This window comes from Diutina rugosa (assembly GCF_008704595.1).
Source record: "Diutina rugosa strain CBS 613 chromosome Unknown scaffold67_size52325, whole genome shotgun sequence".
NCBI lineage: Eukaryota > Fungi > Ascomycota > Pichiomycetes > Serinales > Debaryomycetaceae > Diutina > Diutina rugosa.
The window spans coordinates 4,263-21,177 of record NW_022995150.1 but is presented as its reverse complement, the minus strand read 5'-3'; the positions used below and the strand labels follow the sequence as shown (position 1 = coordinate 21,177).

At 49.3% G+C, this 16,915-nt stretch overlaps 9 protein-coding genes across 9 annotated transcripts; 4 read left to right on the top strand and 5 right to left on the bottom strand. All coding sequences in view use genetic code 12, as the record gives it.

The window, feature by feature from the left end:
• Positions 1 to 179: 179 nt before the first annotated feature.
• On the top strand, positions 180 to 1,082 carry CLG1 (Clg1p; the record flags this gene model as incomplete). Its single annotated transcript, XM_034155829.1, has 1 exon — positions 180 to 1,082. The coding sequence occupies one exon, from the start codon at positions 180 to 182 to the stop codon at positions 1,080 to 1,082; it is 903 nt and encodes a 300-aa protein (XP_034012094.1).
• A 340-nt stretch (positions 1,083 to 1,422) lies between these two features.
• On the bottom strand, positions 1,423 to 1,905 carry DIURU_003102 (uncharacterized protein; the record flags this gene model as incomplete). The annotated part of the gene is made up of 1 exon (XM_034155828.1): positions 1,423 to 1,905. The coding sequence occupies one exon, from the start codon at positions 1,903 to 1,905 to the stop codon at positions 1,423 to 1,425; it is 483 nt and encodes a 160-aa protein (XP_034012093.1).
• A 696-nt stretch (positions 1,906 to 2,601) lies between these two features.
• On the top strand, positions 2,602 to 2,940 carry DIURU_003101 (mRNA splicing protein; the record flags this gene model as incomplete). The annotated part of the gene is made up of 1 exon (XM_034155827.1): positions 2,602 to 2,940. The coding sequence occupies one exon, from the start codon at positions 2,602 to 2,604 to the stop codon at positions 2,938 to 2,940; it is 339 nt and encodes a 112-aa protein (XP_034012092.1).
• Positions 2,941 to 3,010: 70 nt separating this feature from the next.
• Positions 3,011 to 3,664, bottom strand: YPT31 (Rab family GTPase; the record flags this gene model as incomplete). Its single annotated transcript, XM_034155826.1, has 1 exon — positions 3,011 to 3,664. The coding sequence occupies one exon, from the start codon at positions 3,662 to 3,664 to the stop codon at positions 3,011 to 3,013; it is 654 nt and encodes a 217-aa protein (XP_034012091.1).
• Positions 3,665 to 4,594: 930 nt separating this feature from the next.
• Positions 4,595 to 9,370, bottom strand: DIURU_003099 (uncharacterized protein; the record flags this gene model as incomplete). Its single annotated transcript, XM_034155823.1, has 1 exon — positions 4,595 to 9,370. One exon carries the CDS (start codon positions 9,368 to 9,370, stop codon positions 4,595 to 4,597), a length of 4,776 nt encoding a protein of 1,591 aa, XP_034012090.1.
• A 983-nt stretch (positions 9,371 to 10,353) lies between these two features.
• Positions 10,354 to 11,775, top strand: UGP1 (UTP glucose-1-phosphate uridylyltransferase; the record flags this gene model as incomplete). The annotated part of the gene is made up of 1 exon (XM_034155822.1): positions 10,354 to 11,775. One exon carries the CDS (start codon positions 10,354 to 10,356, stop codon positions 11,773 to 11,775), a length of 1,422 nt encoding a protein of 473 aa, XP_034012089.1.
• A 774-nt stretch (positions 11,776 to 12,549) lies between these two features.
• DIURU_003097 (uncharacterized protein) lies at positions 12,550 to 12,840 on the bottom strand (the record flags this gene model as incomplete). The annotated part of the gene is made up of 1 exon (XM_034155821.1): positions 12,550 to 12,840. The coding sequence occupies one exon, from the start codon at positions 12,838 to 12,840 to the stop codon at positions 12,550 to 12,552; it is 291 nt and encodes a 96-aa protein (XP_034012088.1).
• Positions 12,841 to 13,146: 306 nt separating this feature from the next.
• SGO1 (Sgo1p) lies at positions 13,147 to 14,643 on the top strand (the record flags this gene model as incomplete). Its single annotated transcript, XM_034155820.1, has 1 exon — positions 13,147 to 14,643. The coding sequence occupies one exon, from the start codon at positions 13,147 to 13,149 to the stop codon at positions 14,641 to 14,643; it is 1,497 nt and encodes a 498-aa protein (XP_034012087.1).
• A 103-nt stretch (positions 14,644 to 14,746) lies between these two features.
• On the bottom strand, positions 14,747 to 15,634 carry CDC21 (thymidylate synthase; the record flags this gene model as incomplete). Its single annotated transcript, XM_034155819.1, has 1 exon — positions 14,747 to 15,634. The coding sequence occupies one exon, from the start codon at positions 15,632 to 15,634 to the stop codon at positions 14,747 to 14,749; it is 888 nt and encodes a 295-aa protein (XP_034012086.1).
• Between the last annotated feature and the right edge of the window lie 1,281 nt (positions 15,635 to 16,915).

Here is a 16,915-nt window from a genome sequence, read left to right as displayed (position 1 = left end):
TACACCTCGCTCATCCTCAGTATGACGCTTACCAGTAAACGATTTTCTCAACTCTCCGACTATATGCACACTGCGTTCTCCCAAGGTACTTTTGAACCCAATGAAGAAAATTTTCTCACCACCATCTGGTCTTCAATATCCCGTACTAAATTCATAACGACCTTTTAAGTAAGTTCGTTATGTTCTACTACGGGCATACCTATCCTTACGAGCCGTCCCACTACCCTGGGATGGCGGCGCCCGCGGTTCCGCCTCCGCCGCCCACGGGGGGGATCAACTCGGTCCTTGAGTATGACCTCAACCACATGGCGGCATTTGCCCTGTGGTGTGCTTTCGGCATGCTCAAGCGGCCCCGCACTCCGTCGAAGGAGTTCGAGCAGTTGATGGTTCTGGTCCTTTTCGCCACACGGTTGCCAAAGCTGACGATCATTATTGGCCTCGAGTACATGAACCAGCGGTTCCACGCTTCACGTTCGACCCACAACGACTCGTTACTGGGGCACGACGTGTTTGTCCACCTAATCGTGGCGTTGGTGCTCGCCAACAAGTTCAACGACGATAACACTTTCACTAATAAGCTGTGGTGCGGTGCCACCGGGCTTCAGTTGACTCAGCTCAACCATCAAGAAGCCGCATGGTTAGCCGCCTGCAAATGGAATATGAACGTTGTCAATTTTGAACTGAATATTCTTACCCTTGAAGATTGCTGGCGTCTGTGGATGGAGAGCCGCGAACCTGTTGTCGCCATGCCTCCTCCCACGTTGCCGCCAACTCTGGTTGCCCTGCCGATGAGTCCCTTCGATGCTCACTACCAGGCCACCCCAATGACTCCCTCCTACTCAAGCTATCTGGGTGCATACCAGGCTTACTCTCTGCCGCAGTACACCCAATATTCGCTGGCTTATGGAAGCCACAACTACGTACCCACACATGGCCCGCTTCAGGCTCCGTTCACTCAGCCGATGCCGGGTTACGTGGGCTTTCTGCTGCCCCACAACTATCAATCGCCAGTGTTTGATCCGGTGATTCAATACGCTCAAAAGTCCATCCATCAGAACCCATACTACTACAATGTATTTTGACTGACGATGATGATGTGGATAGCGACCGGTCCCTCCAGCAGGGTTTGATTTATGAGTTCAAGTATGTGAATTTTTTCACTTAGCGCGAGTTCTAGCGCTTTTACGCCGCGACCCCTATCGATTCTGCTGTAAGCGAAAGGCGAGTCAAAGCTGAGTTTACGTTTGGTTTTTTTTTTTTTTATCGTTTGGGTTTATGTCAGGTCAGAGCATTTAATACGCAATAGTTTAGACTTATGGTTCTTTATATTATAGAGTAAGAAACGAAGACGTTCCCACAAATAAGGCGCCGTCGCCACTTTGAACTTGAACAAATCTTATACTTTTGAAGCTACATAGATGTCTATTCCTGGTAGTCGGGTTCAGCATCGTCATCCTCATCGTCATCCTCTTCGTCAACTTCGTCCTCTTCACGAATAGTCGTACCGGCCTTTTCTTCGTCTTCAGACAACTTCTTCGCCGCTTCCTTGAAGTCAATCACCTTGCCTCTCGTTCTTCTACCGGAGGTGATGATGTTGGACTCGTCAATTTCCAAGTCGTCCTCTTCTTCATCGTCCTCTTCGTCCTGCGCGTGTTCGTACTTCTCGTCGTCCTCGTCATCATCTTCTTCATCGTCACCCTTGTTGTTGGCAGTTTCCTCTTCCTTGGGGACGTCGTCATCGTAGTTTCTCCGCCGTCTCTTCTTAGGGGGGGCTTCAGCTTCAGTGGTGATTTGTTCCTCATCAGCATTGCGCTTAGAGGGCACATCAACATCATCAGCGGCTTCAGTGGCTTCAGTCTTGTCAGCAGTGACTTCAATGGGAGTTTCTTTGGTTTCTTCGGGCATGGGTAAGAAGGTAGCAACAAGGCTAGTGGAAATTATATTTGTGCGGCAGATATCAGGGAAACCCCTCATTCGAAATTGGACAAAAATCGATATTCTACGGTGGCTAAATGTGATATCCATTGTAGGTATTAGTACTCAAGAACACAAGTCTCTAAAGGATACAGGCTGGATCTTCATCGATACCAGGATCCTTCCTCAGCAATCATTACGAAGCTTGCCACACACGCGTCTCACCACGTGAGTTCTGTTCGTAGTGTAAAAAACCAATTGCGTTTCCCAATACGGAAGAGGCGTAAGTTGGTTAAGATAACTAAAAGCGTCACCATGTGTAGTTAATCGCTCCCCGAAGAAGATTGGCCATGGTACCCCCACAACGTCATCGCGATAAGACACGAGTAGAGATGATTGTTAAGGACTGCGGCGGTCAAAGAGGTGTAAACTGCTGGATACGGCGACGTTCGTGATCATTGGTTTGCCCACAATCAGAGAAAAAGAAGCATATAGATAGGTGAGGGCTTCAGTGATACCTCATCGCAATTACCACAAGAGTAAGATGTCAAGCGCGGTTTAGTTTTTCGTAGTGTGGGTCGATGTAGCTCACAAACTCACGATAACGCCAGTCATCTGTGCGACACGAAATTTCTGGCCCACGCTACACTCGCTCTCCTAATTCCCATCACACAATCACAGCACAAGATGAAGATGTCACAGTTAATAAACTACCGTCTCGATGTCACAGCCGTTGATGGACGACATTTTGTTGGTACGCTTCTCGCATTCGATGGACACATGAACCTTGTGATGGCAGACACCGTTGAGAAGAGACTCACAAAGAAAGCATACGCTGAAATGGTTAAAACCCACAAACCCAACTACGACACGCGGAATATTGGCCTTATGGTGTTACGAGGAGACCAGGTTGTTTCAATAGTGATCGAGCTGGAGCCGCTCACCCCACTTGCCTCACGGCTTGAGAAGGGCACCGGCACCGCCAAACCTGTCGCCAAAGGCGTCAAGCGCAAACGGGATAGTTAACTTAATTACATTAGACTTCTATAGGACCATAACACACTCTTATGCAAATCACACCACGCTTGACATCAACTTAACAGCAGTTGCTGCTGGACTTCGACTTCTTTTCTTGCGGGGCGGGAGTGAGCGAAATAGTGGGGCCGCCTGCCTGGGGTTTTTGTTCCGAGGTGTCAAGTTGATGCTTCGAGACCATTTCGTAGATGTTCTTCAAAAGTTGGTGGAAAGAAAGGTCGACATTGTCAGAGCTCAAAGCAGACGCTTCAGTGAACAACAAGTTGTTTTCGTTGGCAAAGTTCTTGGCCTCCTCGGTAGGCACAGCCCGCAAGTGGTCCAAGTCGGACTTGTTACCAACAAGTTCGATGACGATGTTGGCATCGGCGTATTCCTTAAGTTCCTTCAACCACCGCAGGACCAGCTCGTACGATTCGGTCTTAGCAATGTCGTATACAATCAACGCCCCCACCGCGCCTCGGTAGTATGCCAGGGTGATAGCGCGGTACCGTTCTTGACCTGCGGTGTCCCAAATTTGGGCCTTAACCCGCTTGCCATCGATTTCAAGTGTACGAGTGGCAAACTCGACCCCAATAGTCGAGCGCAGTTCCAAATTAAACTCATCTCGAGTGAACCGCAGTAACAAGTTAGTCTTCCCGACGCCAGAATCACCGATCAACACGATCTTGTAAAGGTACTCATAGTCGTAAGAGTAATCGTCGTTTTTTTCACTCATCTTGGGGGGTTCAGATCGAGGTGTTCTCTGAGGATTCTGAAGAAAAAGTCCAAACTCAGGATCAGGATCGAATTGGACGAGGTGTCTTGTTGGAGGTGCGAAGAATAAAAAAGTAAATCGTATCTCTGTGCAGGACACAACACCCACCATATAAAAGTGTTACCGTGTTTCAAAGCGTTAAAGGTGCCGAAAATAGACCACAATCAAATGAATATGGTTTGATTCAAACCCCATCATCGTCACTACGGTTGTCGCCACACGTGCCCATGTCAACAGCGCCTATGCGCGAATGCCCCCGCCCCTATTAAAAATCTGATTGACGCGCGGTATGGTGGTGTTCGTAGGCGCGTCGTTTAGGGAGTGACCACCGCAGGCCGTTGCACTGTGAAACGTGAGCACGCGACCATGGTTGCTTTCTCAAATCCTGAGGTCTATAACGCTACTCAAAAGGATATTAGGGTAGTTTCGCTCTCTATAGTGATGCAGACATTTCTCATTTATCATATCTGATAATCGTCCGTAGCTACTTAAAATAGGTGAATTTGGTGGGGTGCAGCAGCGTCAGCAAAAGCAGGTGAGGGAGCGCTCACGCGATTGTGCGGTAGTAGATACAGCGAAGACGGAGTCAGCCGCAGCCTATTATTGAAGTTTCTTATTGTATGCGTGATTGCGACGAAACCCTAGCCTCCTTCACCTTTGTGGTGTTCAAGTAACGCGGTAGCCGGCAGCATGTTGTATGCTAGCAAGGCCGTAACTTCCCCGATCTGCTTGAAAAAGGACAAGCGAGTGTCCGTTCGGTTCAGGCAAGCTGATATTTACCAGATTCGCGTTAAAGATCTACAGAGTCTGTCATTACTACAAGCTGGTTCGCTATGAAAAAGTTGATTGTTATTAAATATAAATGCTTTGCTACTAGCTTGAGTAACTTCATTAACTGCGGTAGTGTCGATAGTTTTGACGACCGTAGAACCTGTCGTTGTTCCGATCGCGATCACGTCTGAATCCTCTCCGGTCGTCTCTCCGATCATCTCTTCTATCATCTCTCCGATCACCTCTTCTGTCACCTTTACGGTCGTTGCGAGGAGTCGAGGGGCCACTAGGGGGAGGCGGTGGTGGAGGAGGAGGCGGTGGCGGAACGTCGTCCAGTCCGGCGCCATTGTCCTTCTTCGCCCCAAATGTCGAAGGGCTTTCAGCTTTGGCCTTAAATTCGGCATTTTGCGGAGGGAGAGGAGCACGAGCGGGCGGTGCCGAAGAATTGCTCGGTGATGATTTGCCACGTTCGTCTCGCTGTTTGGTAAGTTCCTGTCGTTTCTCCTTGATTCTCTCTTCCAAATCCTTGTTGACATTCAGCTGGTCTTGGGTCAGACTAGGTGCTTTCGCCTCGGGCTCATCGCGGTTACCGCGACGACCATCATTCCGGGGCTGGTCTTGTTTACGACCACCTTCTTTGCGGCGATCATCATCACGGCGCGAGTCACGATCATTGAAATCACGTCTACGGGTATCATCACGACGCCCTTCCCGCCACATATCACGCCGGCCAAACCCATCGCGGCGGCCATCATCGCGTCGATTATCGTTCCTGCGACCATCATCTTTGCGTCCCTCATCACGGCGGCCCTCGTTCCTGCGACCATCGTCCTTGCGCCCCTCGTCACGGCGACCCTCGCTGCGACGACCATCATCACGACGGCCATCATCACGACGGCCATCATCACGACGGCCATCATCACGACGACCATCATCACGCTTGCGCTTATCATCGTGAAAAGATTCTCGCCGCTTGGCAGCATTGGCGTCATCCCGATGCGATGGAGTTTCTGGCCGCAGGGATACGGGGGTAGGCTTGGTTGAGTCGTCTCGTTTGGTGGTGCTTGGGCCCTGGTATTCTCTGTCCTCCTTTTGATCTTCCTTAGAGGGTACTGGTCGATCCTTATCATCCTTCAGCAGCCCCAGATACATCGCACTGTACCGGTCGTATTTACCTTCGTAGCGTGCCCGTTTTGTGTCACGCTGGTAGCTGCGATCGTCTCGGGGACCCAGAGGAGGTTTCAGAGCTGGGCCGGAAGGAGCGTTTGGACGACCGTAAGAGAGCATGCGGGCTTGACGTTCCTTTTGCAGTGCGGCTTCTTCCTCGAGGCGGCGTTTAGTTTGGGCCTTTTCCTCTTTACGTTGAGCGCGAGCCTTTCTCTCCTCTTGGACACGTTGAGCTTCCGCCTTTTCTTCATCACTCATTTCGTAGAATTCCCAGACCGGAACCCGATCACCAGCCTTGGCTCTGAAGTGACCCACCATAGCATTAGCGGCTAACTTGACGTCCTCAAGCTTTTCGTTGTTACCAACATAAGTCAAAGCCTTTTCCAAAATATGCGCTTGCTCAATAACCATAGGGAAGTTGCCATGAAGAACGTTTTTGATCACCAAGATGGAGTTGTGACGAGCCATGTATTCAAGCTGGGTCATGGAGGTAACCAAGTCATCAACCAACGCTTGCAGAACATTGAAGAGTCGATGCTTGAATTGGGAGTGGGATATCTCAGATTCGTTGCAGTGGCCATCGGCGTAATCCTTGTCCAGAGCCCACCAGCGATGTAAATTCGAAAACAACTCGGCAAAAAACATCCCCAAGTTTTCCGCCTCCACCGGAGTGAACACAAACATCATCCCGTTGATGGCATGATTAGCCACAAGCGCTTCTAACACGTCAAGCGCCAGGAACGGAGGCTGATCAAGCACTCTGTTGATGGTGAGAAGGAACCGCGCCGCAAATACAGCATCAAACGAGGAGTGAATAGCTCGAGGAAGAAGACAAGACTCGATAAACACGGTGATGTGGTCCAGACAGTCTTTCCATGCATCAGCTTTCTTTCTGAGTTGTTCGTCAATGCCTTCGGCATGTTCTCGGTGGCTCATTTTATCACTGGGCAATTGATCGATCAATTCCAGAACAACCAACTCTTCTTTTGTCACGGGGGCGGGATCAGGGGTGGCTACCTCGCGACCCCTTCGGCGGAGATCTTTCATGCGGGTAATGGCATTACGGTTTTCCTGTTCACGCTCCTTCTTGAGCCGATCACGTAACAGAACAGCGCGCTCAAGTTCAACATCATACCACTCGGGGTTGTAGTTGATGTCATAAAGGGAAAGACACCAGAACGTCAGAAACAACAGGCTAATCAGCAGCTTTACTTTCTCCGAGGCCACATCGGTGATGTCTTCGAGGCCTAACGGGCGCCAAACCTCGACAGCAACAGCCAACGGTACTTGGTAAGTTTCCACAAGTTCTTTCACAGGAAGCAATGTACGCGAGAGGTGTTCCTTGTCGCGTGAAAAGTAGGTGATGAGTGTGCTGTAAGTCTCCATCCACTCTTCCAGGCGGTCGAGCTTTTTCGCCACGATTTTCAAAGGTAATGACAGGTTTTCAGCCATGGTTGACCTCTCCACCTGCAGAAGCATAACCAATATTTCATTGGTCATGTTCTGATCGTCGATAGCTTGCACGAGAGCCTCACCCAGACGGGTTCTTCTGGCACGGGTATCGTGAATAGTGTCATAAACAATCTCTCTGAGCGCTCTCCCCAGATTAATGTAGTTGACTTGGGTAAGAGTCAAGTTTGCAATCAGTTTGATACCACCCATTTGAGTTAACATATCAGCGAAGACAATGAGGCCTGACACCAAACCTTCAGCATACAGCTTGACGACAAATTGAAGAATTGTAATAAGGTCAATATTCTTGGGGTAACTGGCGCAGATCTCGCCGATAAATTGGGCTAACAGAGTGAGCCATTGTCTTTCGTGAAGCCCGTTCTCCAGAAGCTCCGGACGAGGCTCTGTAAGCCGCGAGAGGAAAACCGCAGTCAAGCAATCCCACGCGTAGGGGGTGAACTGTGCAGCTGCATTGACCAATAGCGAAATCAAGTTGCTATAACTTTCAACTTGGGTACAGATCACAGAGAGCGCGGGAAGTGGGTTGGTGGCGCAAATGTCAGCAAGAGATTGCATTATCTCGTCTGCATTTTCTTTGGACAACCGCTTAAGCGAGTATTTGGCATCCTTTTCGGCTTGGTTGTACGATAACTTGAGGTAGACATTTGACTTACGCAACCTGTTGACGTAGTCACCATATAAGGAGTAGCGGAGGGAAATAGGAAAGTTTTTAAGTACTTCATATGCAGCAGACACCGCCTCGGCGTCCTTAGTTTGGCACATTGCTGGGAAAATGTATAATTTGAAATAGTTGAACCAAAGTGTCTCATTCTGACTGGACATCAACTCGGTTTGAACCTCAAGGCACACTCTTGAAAGCAACTTAGCATCACTTGCTAAAGCTAAACATTTGGAGTATTGGTAATAGCTGCCAGTAGCATCAAGTAGGCCCAACGAAGGAATGTTCTTGATATAGTCCGGGTAGGCATAGGTAAACAGCGACAGCTCAGCCGTTATTTTATCAATGTTGAGAGTCCGCTGAGCATTTTCATCAGTCTCGATCGTAAACCCTGCGAGGGCCCGGAACATCCAATTGATGCTTGAAAAACAAGGTTCAAGAAGGCCAAGATGAGGGTATGTTGTCAACATAAACCGAGAGATTTCGAAACAACCGATTTCGGTGAGTCTTCGAAATAGATCGATGGTATGGTTCCGATTAAGTTTGGTAGGAAAGTCTTCCGTAGGTTTAGCGGCAGCAACAGCTGAAGGCTCATCATCATCATCATCCAAAAGAGGAGCTGCTAACGCCAACGCATTGGCTCCAGCTTTGGAGGCACGATCGGAAAGGTCACGGTCGTAGAGCTTTTTGATTTCATTCATTTCGTCGGCGTCGTCAATATAGTTCCATATCTTGCCAAAGTCGACCACGCCCTCACGAACCAAGAGGGCAATGAATGCAGAGTAATATGTGTCGATTTTGACTCCAGCAAATCGTTTTTGTAGCCATAAACCGATGATGTCAGCAATGGTGTCACTGCCACCCGTGCCTGGTTTAGTAGGGTCAGCTAAAGTTGTTGGCCACCAGCGAGTGGTTTTGAGGTAATCCAAAAAGAATTGCCAACCATTGGTAACGTAGGACGCACCCACATCCAATAAACACTCTAACGCTCGGTTCGGGTCGAGGCTGTAGTGACCAATAAGCTTTTGGGTGGCACTTCGAAGATGCTCAAATGCTGTTTGTCTATCGACATCGACATTTTCCTTGCTGTAAAGCTCAAACACTCGGTATAATTGCACGATGTACTTTGACCACCCTTCGATTTCCTCAAAGAACAAATTATATTTCTTTTGGGTGTACCACTGATCCCGTTTCTTGGTATTAACTGTTCGAGAAACGGTAGCCTCGGGGATAATGTCGGGCACGGCTTTGAATTTGCCTGGGCTGATAAATTGGGCCATGATGTCAGTCTTGATGACATCACCATTGTAGCACGCCGTGAGCAATTGGCTGATTGCAGGGGTTGTAGGGTAAATGTCAATTACCCGGCAAAGCACCTCGGCCATGGCATCGCTGCGGAGAACGGCGTTGATGATGTTAATGGCGATGTCGACGCTGAGCAGGGTCGTGTCCACCGCCATCACCAACTCGGTGAAAAGGGACAAAGCGTTTTCCACCCTAGTGTCATTGTCGGCGTCGACAAACTGGTCTGAAAGGCTGTCGATGGCGCCTGGTGAACCCTCCACCACGTCGGCAGTGATGAAGGTGAAGTCGTCCATGAGGGGTGTGGGCACTCACTGACTTTTTCGTGGAGTCGCTCAGTCGGAACTTCACCGAAACTGAGTAGGATGTGCGAAAGAGGTGCGGGGACTATTATGTGTAATTATAGAGTTTTCATACCGGAAATCTTTAATTATTACCCCGGAAATCAAGAAACTCATCCTGGCGGAGTCGAAATCTAGATATAAATCATGCAATTCAACAATAAAACGACTCAGTATCGCAAAAGTTATTCCACAATGATTAGTTAGCTCATCTATAGCCCGAATCAAGAAGGTATCTATAGTTCCGGCTCGGCTCAGGCGGGATGCATAAATCGAAGTATATGCCTGCTTTTCGCCCAACACTGCTTTGACATGATGCCACGCGTTTGCTATTGCTTGCAGGTCGTCGCTGTTCCTGCCCTACCATAGACGAGGGGCGTGTCAAAACAGATGATGCAAAATGCCGTAGGGGCCTCGTGGACGTGATTGTATGAGCGCGTTGGAATGTGGCCAACGAAGCAATTACAATTCAGCCGAGTGTCCTCGGTGGGCAGCAAGTGTTGTATCACGACAATGCCTGGTTCAGGTGATATGTGACCATGGAGTTTTACTGATGCTCTATATGCATTCTTGGTTGCACGGTCGAGTGCCTCGATTGGTGGCGAGCTCGATGGAAGCGTGTTTTATGCAACGTGTGCGTGCTCGCAACCAGCCACCATGCCCCACTCTCTAAAGGACATTTATTCCACCGAAAATCCGCGCTATCACTAGGATTCAACATGTCGGTCCCGAAGAAGCACACCAAGACTCAATCAACCTATGTACGTATCTCGTTGCCACGGCTGAATTGGCCCTGAAACGCCCGATCACCAGCACCGGCGTTTACGTGGAAGACTCGGCAGTCTCAGCCCCGAGCCCCCGTTGAACTTCAATTGAACCCCATACTAACAATTGCTTAGGCGTTTGATAACACTGCTACCACGGTAGCGGCGTCTCAGATGAGAAATGCCCTCAACCACCTCGCCGACACCGTCACTGACAAGGAAGTGCAACCGAGATTCGAAAATGAAATGGACTCGTTCTTCGCGTTGTTTAGACGCTACCTCGTCGATAAGGCCTCGGGTAACAGCGTTGACTGGGACAAGATCAAGTCGCCTCTGGCCGACGAAGTTGTCAAGTACTCGCAATTGGAGTCGCTGGCCGATGACTCGGAAAACCTCGCTAAGCTTGCCGTCCTTAAGCTTAACGGTGGGTTGGGTACCCTGATGGGTTGTGTTGGTCCAAAGTCAGTGATTGAAGTTAGAGACGGTAACACCTTTTTGGACTTGCTGGTGAGACAAATTGAACACCTCAACCGTAAATACGATGCCGACGTGCCGTTGTTGTTGATGAACTCGTTCAACACCGACGCCGACACCGCCAAGATCATCAAGAAGTACCAAGGCCACCGGATCCGTGTTAAGACCTTCAACCAATCGCGTTTCCCCAGAATTTACAAGGATTCGTTGTTGCCGGTACCACAATCGTTCGATGACGAATTGGACTCGTGGTACCCCCCTGGTCACGGTGATTTGTTTGAGTCATTAGTTCACCTGGGTGAATTGGACGCGTTGCTTGCTCAAGGTCGTGAAATTTTGTTCGTCTCTAACGGTGACAACTTGGGTGCTACCGTTGACACCAAGATTTTGAACCACATGCTCGAAACTGGCGCCGAGTATATCATGGAACTCACCGATAAGACTCGTGCCGATGTGAAGGGTGGTACTTTGATCAACTACAACGGTGAAGTGCGGCTTTTGGAAATTGCCCAAGTTCCCAAGGAACACGTCGAAGACTTTAAGCTGATCAAGAAGTTCAAGTACTTCAACACCAATAACTTGTGGATCAACTTGCGTGCTATTAAGCGTTTAGTCGAACAAAACGCCATTGAAAGCGAAATCATCCCCAACCAAAAGACTATTGTCCGCGGCAAGGATGAGATCTCTGTTTTGCAATTGGAAACTGCTGTGGGTGCTGCCATTCGCCACTTTGAAGGTGCTCACGGGGTTGTGGTACCTCGTTCGAGATTCTTGCCTGTGAAAACCTGCTCGGATTTGTTGTTGGTGAAGTCTGACTTGTTCTATCTCGAACATGGTGCTCTTAAATTGGACCCCGTTCGTGAAGGCTACGCTAACCCCCTTATCAAGTTGGGCTCCGATTTCAAGAAGGTTCTGAACTTCCAACACCACATCCCCCACATGCCTAAGATTCTTGAGTTGGACCACTTGACCATCACCGGTAACGTTAACATTGGCCGGAACGTTACCCTCAAGGGTACCGTTATCATTGTTTGTAACGATGGTCAACGTATTGATGTTCCCAATGGGTCGGTTCTTGAGAATGTTGTGGTTACTGGTAACTTGACCATTCTTGAGCACTGATTCAATTGTAATATACGAAGTCATAGCGTAATCATTAATTCATAACGTAGAACCACCAGCTATATTGGAAGCCATTATTTTCCGACGCCAGAATGGCAATTAACAGATTTTAGTACATGCAAATGTCAAGACATTTACCTGGTTGTTAAGTCACGCGTGGAGCCAAATAACCCCTGCAGCGTCGGGGTTTCAAGGTAGGACGTTCGATTAAACTTATCACGAAATTATTCGTTTACATCGTTGCGAGAAATGGGTGTGTATTAATGGGTCGCGCCAATGTAACCTGGTGATATTTTTTCAGGGATAGTGTTACATCAGGCAAGTCCTGCCCCTCGGAGAATGAATACCTTAACAATTGGAATGGACACATGGGTTGGGAGAAGTGGCTTAGAGCGGATCAGCTTGCCTAGACGGTCCATTCAGGCAGGACGTTCCGTCGACACAAATTCGGGGCCCTACATGCATGCAGCAGCTCGATTGCGTCTTCAGGCGCAATGTCACACTAACCTAAATCTAACATTTTGGGGGAGAATCCGGCTTTAACCGTTGTTGTCTGCTCCGTTTAAATCAGCAATATTAAACGCACCCCAGAACCTCTCGATAGCTTAGCTGGTAGAGCGTGAGACTGTAATGGAAATTGTCATCTCAAGGTCGCGTGTTCGACTCACGCTCGGGAGATTTCCTTTTTGCTTCAATGGCCCCGGCTATATTATCGTTTACAGGTTAACAAGCCTACATGTTTCGTGCCAATTCCTTAATCATTTATTTTTCATATTAAGCCACTAATTCCTTCGCCTCAGTCACATCTTCGTCCCCCAGGTACGTCTCCAAGTACTCTTTGAGTGCTTGCCTATGGGTGGCAATCTTGTCTTCAAGCTCAGGGATCATTCTCTGGCCTTCTTCCAACACTTCCTCTTGCTTCTTGATCTCGTAGACGTCGGCATCTTGGTCTTTGAGAGCTTGGACCTGTGCTTGTTGATCTTTCACCTCCTGGGCGTAGATCCCCCGTTCCTTCGTAAGCCGTTTGATGGCGTTGACTTTGATCTCAAGTGTCAGAGGAGGCATTGGTGGTAAGTGTGGTAAGTCGTCAAAGTGTCGAGATCAACGGCGCGCGACAGGGCTCGCAACGGAAGATGAGTACCAACGCCATTATCAAATATAATGGTTTCCTACAATCTAGTGTAGGGTATCATCGAATATGTATCAAGGTTACTTCATCTCATTGGCAACCTCACCTAAATTCATCGCGATGAAGCGCCGTTTCTGGCGCGCATGGCTACTATGGCACTGTCATTTTTATTGTTTGTTTGTACTTGGCGCGCGCACTAACGCGACGGCTATACACATCACAGACAACATCAGGGAGATCGCATGGCCCGCAAGTCACTGATTGGGGTTCTTGGGAGCCTGTCCCGGCCATCACTGAAGCTGTTGGTGCTACGTGATGGGTACCAACTTGATCAGGATGAGGAGCTGGTGATTGTGCACCTCCAGGAGCTGAACACCCGTTATTTACTACATAACCAAGCGCTCGTCAAGGAGCGCCAGGCGCTCCAAAAGCGCCTCGCCGAGATCGATGGCAAGAGGAAAGACCAAGACAAGCTAATATCGGATCTACAACAACAGGTGAATGACCTCAAAGGCCAGCTCCGTGAACTGCACCAGGCGAGCATGGAAATGCTACAGCGGTTCGAGCTGATGATGAGGGTGCAATCACTGGAAGTGGAGCAGATGAAACAACGGGCACGGCTTCGGGCGCAACTGCGTGGCCAAGCGTCGCTGCTGAGACTGTCGACGACGTCGAAACCGCTGTTTGTCAAGCCGCCCAAGCCAGTTTCGGGGCGGGCGCAGCTTTTACTAACATCGCCCACCCAAGAAGAGCAACAATGCTCTCAAGCGAGCAGCCCCATGGCCGTGAGCCCCACTCACGGAAAGCGCACTACCACCCAACCAGCGAGGCGTTTGGATATTGATACGGCGCCGTCGCCGGTGCGGTTTGGCTCGGATGCCGTGATTCTGATGGAAGTGCTGTCCCACTTTTCGGCGCTGACGCCTAAGCGTCAACTGACACCGCCACTGCAAGCACACGAGATGGGTTCGCCCCAGCAACGGCCGCGCCTCAATCAGAGCGTCAGCCTGACGTCAATTCTGGGTTCTCGCCAAATCATCCAATCGCTTCTGAACTCCATGGCGCCGCCAGAACAACTGCAGGCAACCTTACCAGCACCTAACAAGTCGGCAGATTCAACGAGCACTGATACCAAACCACCACTCGAATCCTCTAAGGGTAGCGCCGCCACCGATCGGCGCCCGCATCGTCGGCGAACCAAACCAGTCAATTACGCGCCGGTGCCGCTCCTGGCGAAGTTAAGGCGATCGTCGCTGCTGAAGTTTGTCGACGCGGTGGGAGAAAATGCCTTTGAGTACGTCATCTCTACTCTGGGAACCACCACTACCGGCAAGCGCTCGGGCTCAGTGGCGCCTGAGACGGTCACCGATACTACTACATCGAAAAGCATAATCACTCGCGAGCGAGAATCTCAACTGCCAGCAATCACCGTTGAGGCCCAGCAATACCCAGAAGGCAAAAACAAAGTCAGTTCCCGCGCCACGGCCAAGACGGCACCAGCGCTGATTGACTGTGATCGCGTCGAGCTGGAGAGCCAACAACTGCCTGACCGAGTCAGTGATGATCCTGAGTGGGCTCCTGAGGATGCTGCCCCCGCAAAGCGCAAGACGCGTCGCCCTAATAAACGTCCAGCCTTGGCGAACGTCACCAATACTGCGCAGCTGGCGGCAGCTTCACCACGAGTGAAGCGTACTCGCGTGGCTCGGTCGGAGCCTGATCCGTTTGCATTTGAGGAGTAGAGCCAAGTTTAAAAGAAAAATCAGGGGGGATAAAAACAGCTTAATTGGTTATCTCCAAATAATAATATAGTCATGAATATAATGCATTATCAACACAGCCACACTAAACACTCATTTTCATCTTAATGGCCGCCTGCGGGTGATAGTCTTCGATAACAAAGTCTTCGAACTTAAAGTCGTCGATGTCGGTGACGTCACGGTTGATTTTGAGTTTGGGGAAGTCGGCGGGTTGGCGTTGTATCTGCTCTTTCAACGCGTCGATGTGGTCGCGGTAGACGTGGGCGTCTCCCATGACGTGGATAAACTCACCACAGTCCATATCTACCACCTTCGCAATCATACGTGTAAGCAACGCGTACAGGGCAATATTAAAGGGGACGCCAAGCCCCATATCGCACAGCCGCTGGTACATCTGACACAGAAGCTTGGGCCGACCACCGTCCTTAGGGAAGTTCACGTAGAACTGGCAGAACATGTGGCACGGAGGCAATGCCATCTCTTTAAATGCTTTGGGGTTCCATGCCAGTAAAATGATGCGCCGGTCGTAAGGGTTGTTCTTTAATTTGTAGATAACCTCAGCAAGCTGGTCAACACCCTGGCCGGTGTAATCGGTGTCACAATCGACGTACTCGGCTCCGAAATGGCGCCACTGGAACCCATAAACTGGACCCAAGTCGCCCTCACGGTGGTGACTAAGACCCACCGAATCAAGGAATTGCCTCAGACCATTGCCTTCCCAGATCTTCACTCCGAGATCGGTGAGTTTTTGGGCATCAGTACACCCCTGGACAAACCATAAAAGCTCATGGATGATCCCCTTGACGAAGACCTTTTTGGTGGTGAGGAGGGGAAACACGTCGTTGGAGAGATCGAATCGGAGTTGCGGCGGCGCAAACAACGATACGGTACCGGTACCAGTACGGTCGGGTCGGAATTCGCCTTCTTCGATGATTCTTTTGCAGAGATCGAGATACCCTTGTTCACCTGACATTATAGTGAATATTCCTATCGGACGCGTCGCGCTGACATATTGCTAGACGCGTATGTGCAGGCCACCTTCCCAAAACTAATTGGCATAGGGCATTAGTTAGTATAACAATACTGATGAATTAAGTCTAAGCAATGCAATTGATATTGAATTTTGATCTTACATCTCAAGGTTGTACTCGTCGAAGACCCGGTTGAAGGATTGTCGATTGAACGGCTCTGTACCAGGAGTAAACTCACTAGCAACAACCTATACTGTCTTACCATTCATTTCTTGTGCAATGTACTTTTAGTAGTGATTTCTAACAGCATTGACCAACGTCGGTTGTTGAAGGCAGCACATTAATCTCTTTAGTTCCGATTAATATCACCAACCTAACTAGACATCTAAGGGACTCCGTGGCTCTTCCAGTTACAGGTCTGATGGTTCGGGAATTGCCTAATTCACTTCCGGTGATTCCTGACCACCTCGGGCTCTAAATTGTGTAAATTGCAAAAATTCATGCAATGTTGGAATTGCTGGCCAAATTGACAGTGAAAACCAACACGGAAGGCATCACCATTGTTAGTTTAACTATAATAAAAGGGTCACAGTTTATTTTTCGTACGAGAGGTAGCTTGCAATGGGTGTAGGGGAGCAATTGTGACGACGTAAGTAAAGGTTATATCCTGTGGCCTCGCTGCACAGCTGAAAAGATCTGCCAGACAAATTGCTTTACGTAATCATTCACGTTTGGTCTAGTCCATAATTGTGGCCTACGGCTCATTATCTTAATAATAGAGCGTCTAGAGGTAGTACCGCTCGGCCAAAACCGAACGAAGCGGCATCGATCGAACTAGACGTACTCTCAATAGACAAGAGTTGACATATCGACTAATTAAGAAAGAGCCCGATCCCGAGCGCAAATCTGTACTAGATTTCACCAATGTCGTCCATGATCTCATCGGACAGAGAGGGCTTTGATCAACCACAATTCTAGAATCAGGTCTGTTGCAGTTGCCACTATCACTTGAGCTAATTTTAGCGTGGTTAACAAGATCCCCTCATATGGTTCAGAGCAAGATTGAACCAGAAACATACCCAGAGCGCCCTCACTAAAATGAACAATACTACTTACTGCCTATGGAAACCCTGTCATGATGGGGCTAACATTCCTTTTATAATGCACGTTCACCGCCGTCTCATATGATAATGTCGACACCAGGCTGTGACGTCGATTGCTGTCATGCCAACTGAGCCCTGGACACTGCTTGCAGTAGAAGCATTTTAACAGCAGAGGGAGGG